Genomic DNA, 16,392 nt, shown 5'->3' with positions numbered 1-16,392 from the left:
TATGATGAAAGCCTCTTGGAACCATCGGGTAAATGAATATATTTAGGATGTGAAGTTTTTGTATAAGAATGAAAAAGTTGAATGTTGGCACAATATGTTTAGTAACCCCGCTATCTATTATCCAATAGTCCAAGTCATTTTCTGAAGGTCCAGAGATGGTACCTGCAAACTCCTCGTCATTGTGGCATGCGAAGTTTGCAAAGTTGCTAATTGGATCATTAGGTTGAGTGTTCTTCTGCATTAATTTGATTAAATTTGTCATCAACTCAGTCATGTGCTTAGTGTTGACAGAATCCATAGTCCCAACCCCATCATCCAATGTTACTGTAGTTGCAAATTTACGACCGCTCATGCTCTTTTTCTTCTTCTCGTTTAAAGTCCTGTACCACTCTGGCACTCCATGGACTTGGAAACATGTCTCCTCTGTGTGGCCTGGCTTGTGACAATGACTGCACAATGTATTCGTTTATCCACATATGACCTTCTCTTATTCAAGTACTTGTCCCCTATATCCCTTTTATTATCCTTCATCTGAGGTGATAAGCCATTTGGCGCGGAGTATCCCCTAAATCTGCATGAACCTGCCTCTGTTTCTCTACTGCAAAAATCATGGAAAAGGCGCGCTCCAAGTCTGGTAGAGGTTCCTGCATCAGAATTTGGCTTCATTCATTGTCGAAGCTTTCGTGCAATCCCATGAGGAATTGCATCAATTGCAAGGTCTCATTTTTCTCTGCAATTGCTTTATTTATGCCACACGAACACCCTCCAGAGGTGCATTTTGGATTGGGTGATAAGCAACACAATTCGTTCCAGATTCTTTTCAGTTTAGTGATATAAGCAGTCAGTGATAATTCCCGTTGAGATATCGAAGATATCTCTCATTGAAGTTGATAAACCATCGCTCCATTACTTCTTCCGTATCTGCCTTGAATCTCCAACCAAAGTTCATGCGAAGAGGAAATGTATATGAACGACTCAACAATGTCCTTGGAAATTGAATTCCAAATCCACGAAGTTACCGTTAGATCTACCCGCCTCCATTGTTCAAAAGTTACTGAACCAACTGCAGGTCTGGGAAAGCTGCCGTCGATGAAACCAAGTTTCATTTTTATCCCGAGCGCTACATATACAGATCTGCTCCACGGTAAAAAATTTGTACCATCTAACAGAGAAGAGGATAATGTCAGACTAGAGTTTTCAGAGGGATGTATGAACAACGCCTCTCTTTGCAACTGTTCTGCATCTCTGTTGCTCGAGTTTGCACTCGCATCCGCCATAGCCCCAACGAATCTGTCGCAGCAGAAAAAAAACTTTTTGTATCCAGAGACCTTCACACGGAAGGCTCTGATACCATGCTGAATTCAATTGAGAGCAACAAATATCAGAGTGGCATCCATAAGAAGAATTTTGTATTCTCTGTAATTTCTGTAACTGATACACAAAGCAAGAAGACGACGTGATATATAAACAGAGACTTCCACGTAACTACCACTTAACAGAATAACTGACTAGGCAGCTAACTAGGCACTGACGTAGCCCAATATAATGGCGAATAAATGAGTCAGCGTACAACTGGAATACAAGACTTAAAACTGAAGAAAACATGTTAAGCAAACAACGATTTATCCTGCGTCAATGAAGCCAATCTCTCCTTCATTCTGATCACCATTTTCTTCAAACTCTGAGTGCTGCTGCTCATGTTGATGTTGCTGTTGTTCAGGTTTTCCATCAGGATCGTATTTTTATTGCACGTGGCAAACCGTCAGACGTTTGTGAGAAGGGAGTATAGTAAAGGGACACCAAGGTAGAAAAAAAAATTGAAGATGGCTGAGGCAAGGCCGTCGAAATGTAGTCCGTCGAAAGAAGAGGCACATTATCCTTGAATTGTTGGGTTTGTTATATTGTGAGAGACGAAAGATGGGCTAAGGCACAACAAATTTGTGCATGGAGCTAGGTAGGGTAAACTGGCGTGCGGGGAAATGTCAATAAAAATGAAGGGATGCGAGGTTAGATAGTCTGATAATGCTTGTAGCTGGAAGCAGGTATTGTTGCGAAGTACTTCAGATGTGAAGGAAAGCAAAGTGTCGATATCAGTTGGTGGGGGTAGTTTGGGTCATTCAGTTTATTGTGGCAGACATGAAAATCAGAATCGACAGATAGGGTCGGCAGGCAAGTGTGCGCAGGCAGTGCACTTGTGCGGCATTTCTCGGTAGACTGACAAACGGTGTGAGTATGAAACACCCATTGTGCATGTTTTCTCGGCAGATTGGCAGATAATGCGTGCAGACGGCCTAACAGCGTGTGCACATGACATGCAGGGTTGACGACTATTGACAACAGCTATATCTGGGGTTGGCAGCGTTGGCTGAAGTATGGAGTATGTGCCTCGCTATTGAGGGTTGAAAACCGCCTGTCTACATGGTATTGCGGGCTGCCACTGTTGCAAGATCATGGGTGTCAATTTTATAGCAGTCCGGGGCAGTTTTCCCTAGCAGTTTAGGGGTGTCAAACTGCATTGTTGTGTATTACTATTGCTTTGGCTGAGCTTGTACTTTTTTGGTGAGTGAAGGGACGCGGTCCCTTGTGTGCAAGCTTGTTTTCTTGTATTTTAATTTGTTGGTAATAAAAATTAAGTTGGCATTGGCGTAATCTATTGCATTGCTTGAATTGTGTGAGTTCCTGCATTCTTACAAGCATTGTGGGTGATTATCGTCCATACTTACAAATTTCATACACAAGAGTGAATGTGAGGAAGACTGACTATCTTGTGCGAAGGTAGGCCGCACAAGGCGTTTGACTTATTCCTCTGCGTTAAAACCCCTATTACACCAACCATCATGCAATTAAAATCAAGGATCAAAGTACAAAGTGATATTCGATCATGATGTCAGTCCAAACATATTTGGACTAAATAGAACTCGTTTGGCTCCCGTGATGGAGTTAGATATGGTTACAAAAAATTCATATGAAACATAAATTCAAAATAGACATACAATATTTAAAAAAAAACGAGAGAGAGAACAAAGGTTTAATTTTTTTAAAAGCCTATAAAAGTATAGCAAAAGTTCTGCTTTTTAAAATTTAGGAACTAATCAAAACTCAAACACTTTTCAAAAGTACCAAAAACATAAAGTAATTTTTTTTTTATTGTATTGCATTATTATTATAGTTTAAAGTACATTCTTTTTGGCATACATATTGATTGGTACCACATTTCAGCCGCACCATAATGGCTGAAAGATTTTCAAAGAAATTCTAAGATAAATGGGGACTAACCTGCAAAACATTAATCAGCACTCTGACGCTAAATCAGTAACGGTTTACTGAAAAAATGAAAGAGATAACTCGAATTAAAGTTAGAACAATAGTGAAATATAATGTGAGAGTGATAAATACTCGTGTTGAGAGCAAAACATGAGCTTAGAATAGCCTAGAAACGAGAGAAATTAGAGAAAATAAGTGAGAGTTTGAATAGATGATTGATGCTACCAAATGATTGCACAAGGCCTATAAGCATGTACAGAGCAGATTCAGAGGGTGGTTGCAATCTTACGCCTGGAAAGCTCTTTTTGTTGGCTATCATCCAAAAAAAGTCGTTTGTCATTCAAAAAAATATTGAAGGAGATATAACTGTTTTACCAAGTCATGCCAAGTCTAGTGAGATTTTTGAAAAGCTATTACTAGTGGCTTAACTGCTTAATTCTCGTCCAATTTGTGCGGAATTAAGTAAAATCTTTTAGTATGACGTATCTTGATGTATTGACAACCTATAAAATGTGTCCATTGAACTATATAATAACATATATGGCTAAATGCACTTGTTCAATTTAGTAAAATAGAAAGCAAATTTGGGGGCCTTATATCCTCTGTTGGTAGACCAACTGAGCTGGTATAACTTGCATAGACTTGTTCAATTTAGTAAAACAGAAAGTAAGTTTCGGGGCCTTATATCCTCTATTGATGGACCAACTATAGTGGTGTAACTTACTTGTGGGCTAAGCTTATGAAAAATTTACGGACATCACATATATTTCACAAAGAAGAAAAAATCCAAAATAAAAGAAGTAATTTTCATTAAGGAATAAAAGATAACCAACCAATCACAAAAATTATGTGATTATATTTTACAGGTTTCCCCTATGAAGACTTACAAAAGACTGTTTTTTCTTTCTGGGGCTCCCATCTTAAAGACTTGAAAACAATCTAGGCCCATTTTCCGGGGTTTCCATTTCTAAACTCTTGCAACAATCTATGTCCAAAAACTTTAAACTGTACATGCTCAAACAAATAACTCGTTGCTCGCGTTTGGTGAACATTTTCTTATTAATTTTGTTAATAAACTAACCTTTTTACTATACATCTCTACATCTTCAAATAATATTCTATTTTTTATTTGAAAAACTTTATTATATATACCAATGACTAATATCTTATATTAACTACACTTGATTTCACCAATTTATCAAATTTTTAGACTTTTTGAATATTCTATAGTACATTTTGTTAATATGAGCAATACCCATTGAATAAAGAACGACTCAGCTTGAGTGGGCTTTTCCTCTTAATTATCCAGGATCCGCGGGAGGTAAAACTCAACAGCAAATCGTGTCCGTGTTGGTTCAACTTTAGAGATGTGTACGGTTAGATGCTCAATTGGTCGCCTGAATATCATATGCACACACCACAAATAGATTATGTATGTATATAGATGGTCCTCATTCTCGTAATCATTATTAGGAAATCTCTCAGAATGTACACGCATGAAAAAGTACTCCAATCACAATCACAATGACATTCAAGAGGGGGGGAGGGGGGGTAGGTAGGTAGTGGAGGCTAGCTAGTAATCTTCAGGAGCCAAAGGCTGGTGATGGGTGTGGTGTGGAGGCTGATCAGGTGCTATGACACCGTACTCGTATATGAGCCCAGCCAGGGCTGCACCTACAAAGGGACCCACCCAATAGATCCAGTGGTTCCTCCATCTCCAGCCCACCAAGGCTGGCCCAAATGCCCGTGCAGGGTTCATGGATGCTCCATCAAAAGGACCTCCCACCAGCACGTTCGCACCAACTATGAAGGCTATCGCAAGAGGAGCAACTGTTCCCAGGCTACCCCTTCTTGGGTCAATTGCGGTTGCATACACCGTATACACCAGCCCAAATGTCATTACTATCTCCAGCACAAGCGCATTTATCTCTCCCACTCCAGATGCCACTGAAAACCCATAAGGTCTCTGAAAAATATATACATATATATATACTCGTATGAATATCTTAAGAGTACGTCGAGAATATATAATATATATATATGGTTAATTAATCAAAATCAATTGCAATAATGAAATTAAATTACCATGCCATGTGTTGCGAGCCTTAATAGGAGAGAAGCAACAACAGCTCCCAAGAGCTGAGCAATCCAGTAGTAAACAGCACGAAGGAGTGAGACCCTGCCGCCCACAAGCGCACCAAAGGTGACTGCTGGATTTATGTGACCACCCGACACGTTCATGCTGGAAGCCACCGCAGCAAAGAGGGAGAGTGCATGGGCAAGTGCGATAACCACCAGCCTCGATGCTCCAAGAGCAGTATCCCTGTACATCTTATCTGCATCCATGCGCAATAATTACTTACTTTTATCGATACGCGCGTGCACAAACACACATACATATATATATAGGGTGGGTACTTAGGCACGTACCAAGAGCGAGGATAGAGCCTTCTCCGGCAAAAACGAAGATGAAGGTGGAGAGGAATTCAGACAAGGTGGCCTTAACAGAGTCAGGGTGGGTGGCTTCTTCCGCCATCCCAAAAGCGTACCTTCGAGGCATACCTTCTCTCTCTCTCTTTCTTTCTTTCTTTCTTTATCTATGTATCTAAGGACCGGGATCGATGGATGTCACTATTCAAATCTACTTCTTGATAATATATATGTCTGTGTGTGTGTGTTTGTGTGTGTGGGTGTGTGTAGGTCGGTAGCTTCTTGATTTCTTCTCTATCTTTGAATTTCTTTCAGCTGATCATGAGCGCACGGCATGTACTGATCATTGAAGAAGCGTCTCTATATATACAGGTATTAAGAAGATGGGAGTTGAGAAAGAGAGAGAAATGAGAGAGATGGAATTGAAGAAAGAGGAGGATGAAGATGGGATTAGGAGGTGGAGCAGGGTGCTTAAATCAGAAAAAATGACAAGGAAGAGTAGTAGACACTTGGGAGTTGAGATGCAGGAATGTTGACACGTACCTATATGCGTTGGCTGTGTCAATGCAACCTCGTTTACTCCCATTCCTACCAACAAACAAAAGATGGCAGCTGGTTTTCACCCATCCATCTTTTATATATTTCCTCTTCCAAATCCAACACCCTCACATCCATCCTCTGCTTTCACACTCTATCTAATTCCGTGTTGTCATACCATACATCATACATGCATGTGTATATATATTCGTAGACGTTATCTAGCTTAGCTTAGCTAGGTAGATCATCGACTACTGTCATCTCGATCCCCGGTATTCATTCATGCTTATCTAATTACCAAAACTTGATCATAATAAACTCCAATTTTGGCACTTCTACCTTCACTCAAATCTCCATTCCCCCCATCCTCACCCCCTATTTCTCAATTTAGTACGTAAGTAATTCTATTTAAATATAAAACCCTCCTAGCTACTATCTTAAAGTCACTAATTAATTAGCTCAATTCTCAACATGAGAGACTCGTTGCATATATCTTTATTTTACTCATAATTTGGAGATATAAGCCATCATTATGAAAGAGATCCATACAGCTCTTATATTGATTAGTCTTCAAAAGGAAAGATTTTGATAGGGATATGGAAGGACGAAATGAAAAGGGCTACAAATTTAATATTAGACAATCAACATCAATCATCATTATCGAAGAGGCAAAATCATGAAAATTGGACATTTATGAAATTAAGGCACAGCGGATCAAGGTGGACAATAATGGTGACTAAAGGAATTTACATCGCAACCCTACATGAAGTTGTCGTATTCACCGCAATATATAAAAGAATAATGGACAAGATCGTAAAGAGTCACTAGATACTTTTAATAGAACAATCGTATATATATACCCCTCATTTTTACTCGTTGAGGAAGTTGGACTTTTGAGAAAAAATGAAAAATATTGAACTAGAGAGTGAACTATTTTAATAGAATATTATATTAGTATATACACCAATCATTTTACTCATTGAGAAGGCCGGAATTTTGAGAGAAAATGAGAATTATTGAACTAGAGAGTGAATTGTAGCATATCGAGGAATGTAATCGTTCCCTTCATATTCAAAACATATATAACATAATTGATATTTTATCCTTTAATATTTTTTAATATTACACAATATCAGTTGGTATCGTTCATGGGAAAAAGAGTGTTGCTTTTGAGAAACAGACACAATCTAAAGCAAAAAAATGTTGGGACAAATGAGGAAGGCGGACAAGAAGAACAACATCGTGAGCCCTTCCCACTAGAGGACGTCAACTTTGATCCACCTCAAGAACGGAGTCAGAGGTAGGAGTTCGGTGTGGAAGCATTCAATCCTCCCATGGTCCAAATGACCCAAGAGGCACTTCAGAGGATAATAGAGAGCGCCTCTACTCCGCTGCTGAGAGGGACATAATCCAATTCTTGGTCAATCGCTCCCGAGAGCTTTCTCCTTTGCTGAGATTGAGGTATCTGCTTGGCCCCAAAGGATAACAAATCAAGGAAAGACAACCCCCATGACATGTAGGTGGAGGGAGAAGAGGGTATTAGCCAAGCTTCACTAAATAATACACCTCTACAAGAAGATAAGAGCCAGAGAAGGGTGATCAATCAAAGAGAAAACGCCTCCTGCGATCTCTTACTGATAGGATCACATTTTGTGCTTATTTCATGTGATATTTTGACTTCTTTTGTGATCAAAATGTTCCTAATTAAATATTATTTTGCAGCATTAGTCTACTAAGGAAAAATAGAATGGAAAATGAAGAAAAGAACCAAAATAGAAATTTGGACAAGACTCAAACTCGATTTTTGGCAAGAATTTGGAGCGGCTTGGACTACCTTTTGATGAATGAGGAGTTTAACTAGTGTAATAATATTATTTTCATTAGGAATCTACCTTTTAATCCTAGTAGAATTAGGTATCTAGTTAGTATATATATATGTGATGTAATTCACTTTAAAAGTCACTTTTTTACTCTTGGGATTTCAGACATTGAATTCTCATCTCTCTATTTTTTTGCGTTTTTATGATATTTTCTTACTTTGCTTTTCATGCGTTTTTTCATGAACATGTCTAGCTAGTTCTCTCATTCCGGTTGAAGACTTGGTGAATGTTTAATTCCAACAAGTTGTGAGATCAAATTTATGCTTTTTACTTTAATTCATATTGATATTTTTGTTGTTTTCTGTACTTTTATTATAAATAATCTGATTTATGAATGATAGGTATCGTTATTCATTGTCAAGAATATTTGCCTAGTCAATTGAACTTGTAAATCCGTGATTGTTTGTTTAGTTCAATAACTAGTGGTAACATAGCATAATTGATTATGTAGAAGTTTTCGATTATGTTGTGGGGAATGCACAATCTAATTTAAACAAATCCTCGTAGGAATTTATTATTTAGAATTGGGCTTTTCTAGTTCTTAATGTTGTCGGTAAATTAAATCTTGATGACGTACCCAAGGTTGTTTACAGATCAGGGATTTAGTCAACGGGCGTTCCTTGACTATCCACAAGGTGAGAAAATGTGAGGTTGTTAGGTCGTACCAATGGCCATAACCAATTTATTTATCATGAATGATTGTTATCTTTGCATCTCTGATGACCGTAGAATTAAGCATGATCCTGTCTTTAACTAGAATACTCTTTTCTTATATTTACCTCTTCTAATTTTATTAGCCCATTAGTTTAATTTAGTTTTTATTTTTATTCTTTTTCACAATCAAAAACCCCCCTTATTTTTATTTTATTTTTATTCTTAAAGGAATTAATTTAAAACCAATCCCTGTGGATTCCACCCTGTTCATTACTTTAACAAGTTTTTAGTAGGATAATATTTTTGGTGGATTCGACACCCATCACCTACCTTTGGTCATGGTGCTAGCTCTGAGCAATCAAAGAGAAAAAACCTCATGCGATCTCCTACCTTTGGTCATGGTGCTAGTGAGAAGAAGCCATCCTCCCTCAAATCTTAGAGGAAACCCTTCGAAAGCTAATGGAAGATGTATCCACCCAAACAACAAAAAGAATAGTAGCTCAATACCTTATTGATCACTTTTTAGGGGCTCTTTTCTCCCACTTTTCTCATTCAGGCCGAGGTACTCCCTTGACCCCCCAAGGATGAAGAATTGAGGAAGGAGGATCCCGAGGATATGACATTTGGACAAGAAGAGGATAATAGCTAGGTCTTGCCCTACGACTCACCCCTGGGAGAGACAAAGGCAGAAGAAAAGTTCACGTGATAAAAGAGAGTTGCTAGATGAACTTTCCAAGAAGAGGAAGAGAAAGAAACAAACTCTCACATTACCCTTGCCACCTCACCACCCTTTCATCTAACCTTATTTTGTAGGGGACATAGACGCACCTCCCTCCTAGATAATTACCCCCAAAATGTGTAGTTGAAGAACCCTATTTTATATAGTCAAGAGAAACAGGTGAAGTATTAGATTCTATTATGCAAGATGAAATTGGCAAAGCAATTGAAGATGTCTAGTGCCATAGGGTACATCGAATGCTATTGTGGAAGGAAGCAGTGCTTCGCGCTTCATGGACTAAGATGAATCCAATAAGGAGATTCCATACATATTGCAGATATTATAATGTAAGATTGTTTTTTTCTTGTTTCCTGTTTCCCTCTATTTGTAATCTATTTAAGCAATTTATTTTTATTTCGTAATACTGAATTAAATGAATAAAAGTAAATATTTATTTGGTCTTACTTTGTTGTTCATATTCCTGTAATTTCATACATTACAACAAAGCCCATAGATCACTAATCAACGAATGAAGTTGGGTTGCGGATTTGATGAAAACTTTGAAACCAACTTTCAAGGGTTGGATATGAAATGTTAGAAGTCGAGAGCCCCGAGAATGAACATCGAGGGTTTTATGGGATTGCACTAAATATTGTGTCAATATGATGAGTATTGTGTTTAATAAGCGATAGACATATAACGTCAATGCAATTTTAGTTGGTGGTTGACAAAAGTTGTCAAGCCGACGGAACTGTTTTGCAAGGAGCTGTCATATGGAAGCCCATGATGTTTGGTCAGCATGACTTGAACTCCTCAGCTCCGATAGTATGAGATTTAGTCCTCAAAGATCCACGCAATCTCATATATGGGACGACTGTATCTGAGGCCTGATAAAAGATGACCAATGTTCATTGTGGTTATTTTAAGCCTTGTTCCAGTACAGTCAGAACATGTATAAAGATTGGTGAGTTCCAAGAGAGGATTCGTTGCCTCTCATGAGATGATAACAATATGTGTGTTGTGCTCCCAGAAATTTGTGGCCGTCGGGTGATCAAATAGAAAAGTAGTTTTTTATGTTGATAAAGTGGAGAAAGACAATCGAAAAATTAAACGTAGATGTTTAGTCCAAGATGGGAACTAATGATCAATTTTATTCCCTAAACTAAGACCGAGAGATGGCCGATAGAAGTACCGTACCCATATGGCACTCTGTAGCAAGGTTCACGCTATTTTCACCTACTCACTAGTGCCATGACCGTTGGCCACCCATGATGACAGGTGCTTTTTGGATTAAGTGTTAACCGAAAGCTATTAATTAAATAATTTACTTTTAAACTTGACCACTCTCTTCTCCCTCTCTTTAAACTAGTTTCAAGTTAGGTAAGGTCCTCTTGAACTTGATATACTAAGTTTGAAAAGTTTGAAAAAAGTTTTCAAATCGAAAAAAGTAAAATTTTGGGATTATATTTCCACCACTTTATACTACTATAGCCACTTATTTTATATTTGTTGAGTGTCGAATGTCCGGTTAAAAGGTGTTCTAACCAAGTCTTAAATCATGCCGATTCTTTCAATAAGAGCATTCAGGGGAGTGTATTGCAGAGTATCCCCTTAGAAATGAGGATTTCTTGTCCCGAAACTCCGTCTTAGGTTTTTTCAAGAATCCATCCTCCTTGAAATTCTTCCTCTTCTCTCCTCGCCCCGCTCTCTTAGAGGCTTTGTAGCCCGTACCAGGAGGCTGTCAAACCCCAGGGTTGGATTCTTAGCCAGGGACTTGAAAACATTTCCATCTAATAGCCCCTGTGTTGAAGTGGCGGACGTAATCCCTCAGAGACTCTGCCTCATTCTGGCAGATGGTGAATAGGTTGATCACTATCTATCGATGTTTCCTGCTAGTGGCAAATTGGTGGAGGAATAAGAACCGAAACTCCTGGAAGCATCTAATTGATCTGGCAGGCAGTTGGTTGAACCATTGTTGGGTTGCCTTAGCGAAGGTGGTAACAAATACTTGACATTTGATCCCATTTGTATAGCGATGTAGGAGGGTTGCATTTTCGAACCAAGATAAATGCTCCTGAGGATGTGGTACCCTCATACTCCATGATAGCAGGAATTCAACAATCAAAGCGAAGCTTGTCCATCATAACTTTCTTGTTGAAAGGAATGCCACCTTGCTCCTCAAGTGGGACTCCCATCACGCGATACTGGACATCGTAGAATCTCTTCTGCAAACATTCCAACAGGCTACCCATTGAGGGCAGACCCTGTTCTTTGGGAGGAGCTAACAGTCCTTGGCTCGAGGCTCATCCTACTCCAACCTCTAGTGTCTCCACTTCCATAGAGGTTGCCACTGGCACCCAGGACTATGACCATCAATTGTGCTCAAATTGCAAAGGCGATCATCTGTTGCATGGATTCTAACAAACCTGAGATGACTTCCTAAAAGAGGTGTCACTAGAAGTGTTATTACGTAGAGGATCTGCAAATTTAATGGGGCCAAAAGATTCCACCACATTACATCCAGTGGGGACTAAGGATATCCCCTGCACCACCTGCAAGGCTTCATCAACTCTAGCCATGACATCAACAACCATTTGCTTCTCCATTTCACTCTTCTGTGCTTTCATGGATCTCACATCTTAGCTCTGTATTTCCCGCAGACAGCGTCACTTGATGCAAAAAGAATAGCTCATCGGATAGCTCTTGGACTTGAGTTATTGGGGCTAAGTCTTTTACAATCATAGGATAGGGGACCTGTGAAACAAATGTTAGCAGTCTATATTCAAGTTAGTAAACAGTTGTAGAAAAAAATAAAACTAAGATAGGATAACAATAATTGTTTAGAAGTGATGAAAATATGATCTTGATGGAGTGTTTCGTATGAGTATTTGTGCAAAACCTGTGTTACCCTGACCTAGGGGGAGAATGTTTGCTCTTATAGGCAAATTCCCCCAACTAGAGAAGAAATATGACCTCCAAAGATTTGGGTTGGTGGTTACCGCGGATAAGCTTCCTAATCCTTGGGTGGTTAGTAAGATCTTCAATGAGCAATATTTACCAATGAAACTTTAGTCAAATGGGTTGAGGGATAGGTTCAACATTCTTAACAGGTGTTGAGCTGTGTGGGAAACTCGTTTAATCTTTCGAGACTCGTCATAGCCTACTTGGCGGTCTCTCTCCTGGATAGGTGAATGGACTCTTGCCACCTGTAAAAGTGGCCACATTGACATGACAAGCAAGCGCCGGGTTGTCCTTCCTTGCTGGCTGGTGGACCTTTGCTGCAGTCCACCTCCTTTAGCCTCATGCATTTGGGAGCTTTTTCTTGAACTTTATGGGCCCATTCTTCGGCCGAGTGTATTTTTGGGGCATCAATAATATATATTTAAAATTGATTAAATCTAAGTCCTTAATAGTAACAAATTTAAGATCTAATGATTAAAATTAATTGATTAAATTTAACGGTTCTTATAGAATAAAAAAAGATCGATCAATCATTGAAATAAGAAATAATATGTAATCGATAAGGACATAACAGTTATTTGGTAACAAAAATTAAAATCGAGTTATATTTAATGGGCAGGGGAAAGTGAGGTATGTTTAAAAAAAATAAATGGGGATTTAACTTGTTTTTAAAACAAGAGGGGAGGGATTTAGCTGAGCTTTCAAAATATAAGGGGGCTTATTAGCTACTTTCAAATTATAGGGAGGCATTTTAGCTACTTGGCCTTGAGAAATAAGCATTCTCCTTTGCAAAAATAGAAACAAAAAAGACAAACCAACACATAAAAATATGTTCTTTCCCTCCAAAAGCAAAACAATTCAGTCCCTTTAGAGATGGAAAAGGCAGTTCGTAAGAACTGCTAGCCATTGACCTTTCGCCCGTCTTCTTCTTCGCTTAGTGAGTTGGTATTGTTCTCTATTAACAGTATACGGATGGGGGAATGTTTAGATGCCTTTATGTACGAATCATCACCATCTTCACCAAAAAAACACTTCAACTATTGCAGGGTTTCACCATCCTTTACATAACCAAGGAATTGAGTGTTTGCATCACTTTATGCAAATTAAGGATTTGAAGCAGTAATTGAAAAATTGTGGACTTTCCTTCAATGGATTTTTTTTTTTTTTTTTATATCAAACAAGCACTTGAAGGTGGCTTGTGCTCTTCTCCCTCCAAAACATAGGTGAGGTGGCAAGGTTGATGTTTAACACGTCACTTTGACACATCAGCTTGGTCAGATTTATTTTTGCCACGTAATTAAATGTGAGCGAAAATGTTTAACAATCTCCAATTTTTTATGGTCTCGTGCTGCCCATATGAGAAATTCTGGCCAAATTGAGGCTTTTCATATTAAAATCGTCATTTTTAAAGAATCCCAATCTCTAACTACACTTTTCAAATGGAACTGGACCAAAAGTGTCGTCACCCATAACTTAGTGAATGATAATTGCACTTTTTCCTTTTATTTACCACATAAATATAGAATCATAACTATATACAAAGACTTAATTGGTAAGAAAATTAATGAATTGAATTAAATGAGCATTCCTGAAGAATAGGACAGACTTGGTGCGTACAAATTAAAGAAGACGCGGGTGATGATAATGATGGATTGGTGGTGGTGCTGCTTCACTGCTTGTCTAACTTATTGATATTGATGAGATGTAATGTTTTTAATGTCTTGTATTCTACTCAAAACCTGACTCATGGTAGGCCTTCTCTCCGGCAACACATCCGTACACTCCAGCCCTATCTCCGTCAGTTTCAACATTTCATCATACCCTTCCTTCTCCCCAAGTATTTCCACATCCAATATATCCGTCGACCACTCATTATCAACAGCTGCCCTAACCCAACCCGAAAGATCCCTATGTTCCCCTCTACCTGATCTTGGAACTTTGCCCGTCAAGATTTCTAATACTAGGATGCCGAAGCAGTACACATCCGCCTTCCACGTCACCTTCTTCCCCTCTACGAACTCCGGTGTTTTTCTCACAGAAAGCTTATGCACCGGCACTAGAGGTAACAGTCCGTAATCTGTCAGCTTAACCCGGACATGATTAATGTGGTCTCCACGTTGAATGAGAACATTGGAGGACTTGAGGTTTCCATGGGGCACCCTCTGATGGGAAGCCAAGCACTGATGAAGCAACTCCACGCCCTCTGCTACATCTTTGATGATGGATACTCTTGTTTTCCACTCCAATCGCATTCCTCTATTCTCTGCATCAGCGTAACAATTGGATTAGTACTGAATTATTTATCATAAACTACAAACTGCGTGTTTCCACCTTCAATTATCAGCTTAATTATCTCACTACTGGTGATCGCTAATGGAGAATTGTACTTACCATGGAGCAAGCTGAACAAACTGCCATCGGCTACATATTCGGAAACGATTAGCTTCTCCTCTCTGGAGTGATAAAATGAGATTATCTCCGCCAGGTTTTCGTGCTTAATGTTTCCCAGTAGACGCATCTGCTGCACAAACTCCTTCTTGCTCAATGTGTTCATTTCTTCCAGCCTCTTCACTGCCACTACAGAACCAGATTCAAGCATGGCCTTGTAGGTGGTACCCAATTTTCCTCTTCCAATTACTTGAGCCGCAGCACGCAACAACTCGTCCAGGTCGAATGTGGGCCTGTCCAAGAACTCCAACTCCAGACTTTTTTCTGTATCATGATCTGTACTCCCTGACCACTGAGATCGCTTTCCTCTACGGTCTATATCAACTTCTCCTAGATATTGGAAAAATTAAACAACTGAATCAAATACAGGGTGTGTGTGTGTGTGTGTGTAGATATTCTAACCCTTAAAACTTTGAGAACGTTTATCTTATTAGACTGTGCCACATGCCAAATTGCCAATGCAGTACTGTACCTCTCTGTTCTTGTTGCTTCTTTGTTTTTTCCCCGCAAACTCTTTTACGACAGCAGAGAAACATCAGTATGACAAACACAAGAACAGCAGCAGCGCCTGCTGCAACTAGAGCAATGCTCCACGATTTGAGGACACCGTGATCTTCCTTTCTTGATGGAAACGGAGAAGGAGCAGGGGCAATGCCTGGAACTGGAGGAGGAACCGAAATTGCACAAGGGCTTAATCCTGGAATCTCCCCGCACAAATCTGAATTGCTATCATAAGAGCTCTTTGGAAATCTTTGGAGCACAGGAGTCATCGGGATCGGACCTTCAAGTTTATTGTTGGACACATTGAAAGCAATTAAGGATTGCTGATCAAACGGAGGAATTTGACCTGAAAGATCATTTTCTTGTAGCTCCAACTTGGTTAACCTGGACAGGTCTATGTAATCAGAGGGTATGGAACCAGAGAATTGATTTCTTGACAGAAAAACAAATTCCAGGTGGAGTAGATTTGTGAGATTGGGGAGGGGACCATGCAGTGAATTGTTTCTGAAACTCAGTTTGGTCAAGAACGTGAGGTTCTGTAAGAACATGGATGGGAGAGAACCAGTCAACTCTATTCCTTCGAGGACCAAATGGGTTACATGCCAATCCGAGCAGCCAATTCCAGCCCACCTGCTTTGATTCTTGTCGCTGCATGGTGGGCCTGTCCAATTTGCGTGCAGATTGTAAGTGGAGTTCACAACATCTCTCAGTTGCATCAGAGCATCTCGTTCACCTGGAAAAAACTCATTGACCTCAAAGGCAATAGAATGTATGAAGAAAGAAACAAGGAATACGCTAATTGTAGCTGCTAATATCCTCATGCTAAACTAAAGGGACCATGGATGAACACCTGCTTCCACAGAAGATGCTCAATCTCAAGACATAAACGGACAGAACGGGATGAAGTTTTCTGGGCGCAAGTCATACCTTTTCACGCAATATTATTTTTTTAGCATTGAGATAGGTTTGACGAAATAGGCAAGGTAGGTTTGTATTGTA

The 16,392-nt window shown here is 39.3% G+C and overlaps 2 protein-coding genes across 3 annotated transcripts; both read right to left on the bottom strand.

Moving 5' to 3' along the window:
• Positions 4,815–6,151, bottom strand: LOC105157382 (probable aquaporin TIP3-2). The gene is made up of 3 exons (XM_011073793.1): positions 5,695–6,151; positions 5,350–5,600; positions 4,815–5,230 (listed from the first exon to the last, which is right to left on the bottom strand). The coding sequence occupies exons 1-3, from the start codon at positions 5,822–5,824 to the stop codon at positions 4,838–4,840; spliced, it is 774 nt and encodes a 257-aa protein (XP_011072095.1). The 5' UTR covers positions 5,825–6,151; the 3' UTR covers positions 4,815–4,837.
• LOC105157381 (probable leucine-rich repeat receptor-like protein kinase At1g68400) lies at positions 13,660–16,381 on the bottom strand. Of its 2 annotated transcripts, XM_020692402.1 has the most exons (4): positions 16,244–16,381; positions 15,365–16,126; positions 14,836–15,222; positions 13,661–14,707 (listed from the first exon to the last, which is right to left on the bottom strand). In XM_020692402.1, the coding sequence occupies exons 2-4, from the start codon at positions 16,107–16,109 to the stop codon at positions 14,130–14,132; spliced, it is 1,710 nt and encodes a 569-aa protein (XP_020548061.1). In that variant the 5' UTR covers positions 16,110–16,126; positions 16,244–16,381; the 3' UTR covers positions 13,661–14,129. The 2 variants fall into 2 exon arrangements, with proteins under 2 accessions (XP_011072094.1, XP_020548061.1); XM_011073792.2 differs by having other exon boundaries at positions 13,660–14,707; positions 15,365–16,381.

This window comes from Sesamum indicum, linkage group LG3 (assembly GCF_000512975.1).
Source record: "Sesamum indicum cultivar Zhongzhi No. 13 linkage group LG3, S_indicum_v1.0, whole genome shotgun sequence".
Taxonomy (NCBI): Eukaryota; Viridiplantae; Streptophyta; class Magnoliopsida; order Lamiales; family Pedaliaceae; genus Sesamum; species Sesamum indicum.
The sequence above is the reverse complement of the archived record's forward strand: the minus strand, read 5'-3'. Positions and strand labels throughout refer to the sequence as shown.

Coding starts and splice junctions, on each gene's coding strand:
- LOC105157381 (XM_011073792.2), bottom strand. CDS start 16,214: ATGAGGATATTAGCAGCTACAATTAGCGTATTCCTTGTTTCTTTCTTC. Junction 15,223..15,364: donor GAAGCAACAAGAACAGAGAG/GTACAGTACTGC, acceptor TCCAATATCTAG/GAGAAGTTGATATAGACCGT. Junction 14,708..14,835: donor TTTGTTCAGCTTGCTCCATG/GTAAGTACAATT, acceptor ACGCTGATGCAG/AGAATAGAGGAATGCGATTG.
- LOC105157382 (XM_011073793.1), bottom strand. CDS start 5,824: ATGCCTCGAAGGTACGCTTTTGGGATGGCGGAAGAAGCCACCCACCCT. Junction 5,601..5,694: donor AGGCTCTATCCTCGCTCTTG/GTACGTGCCTAA, acceptor GCATGGATGCAG/ATAAGATGTACAGGGATACT. Junction 5,231..5,349: donor GGCTCGCAACACATGGCATG/GTAATTTAATTT, acceptor TATATTTTTCAG/AGACCTTATGGGTTTTCAGT.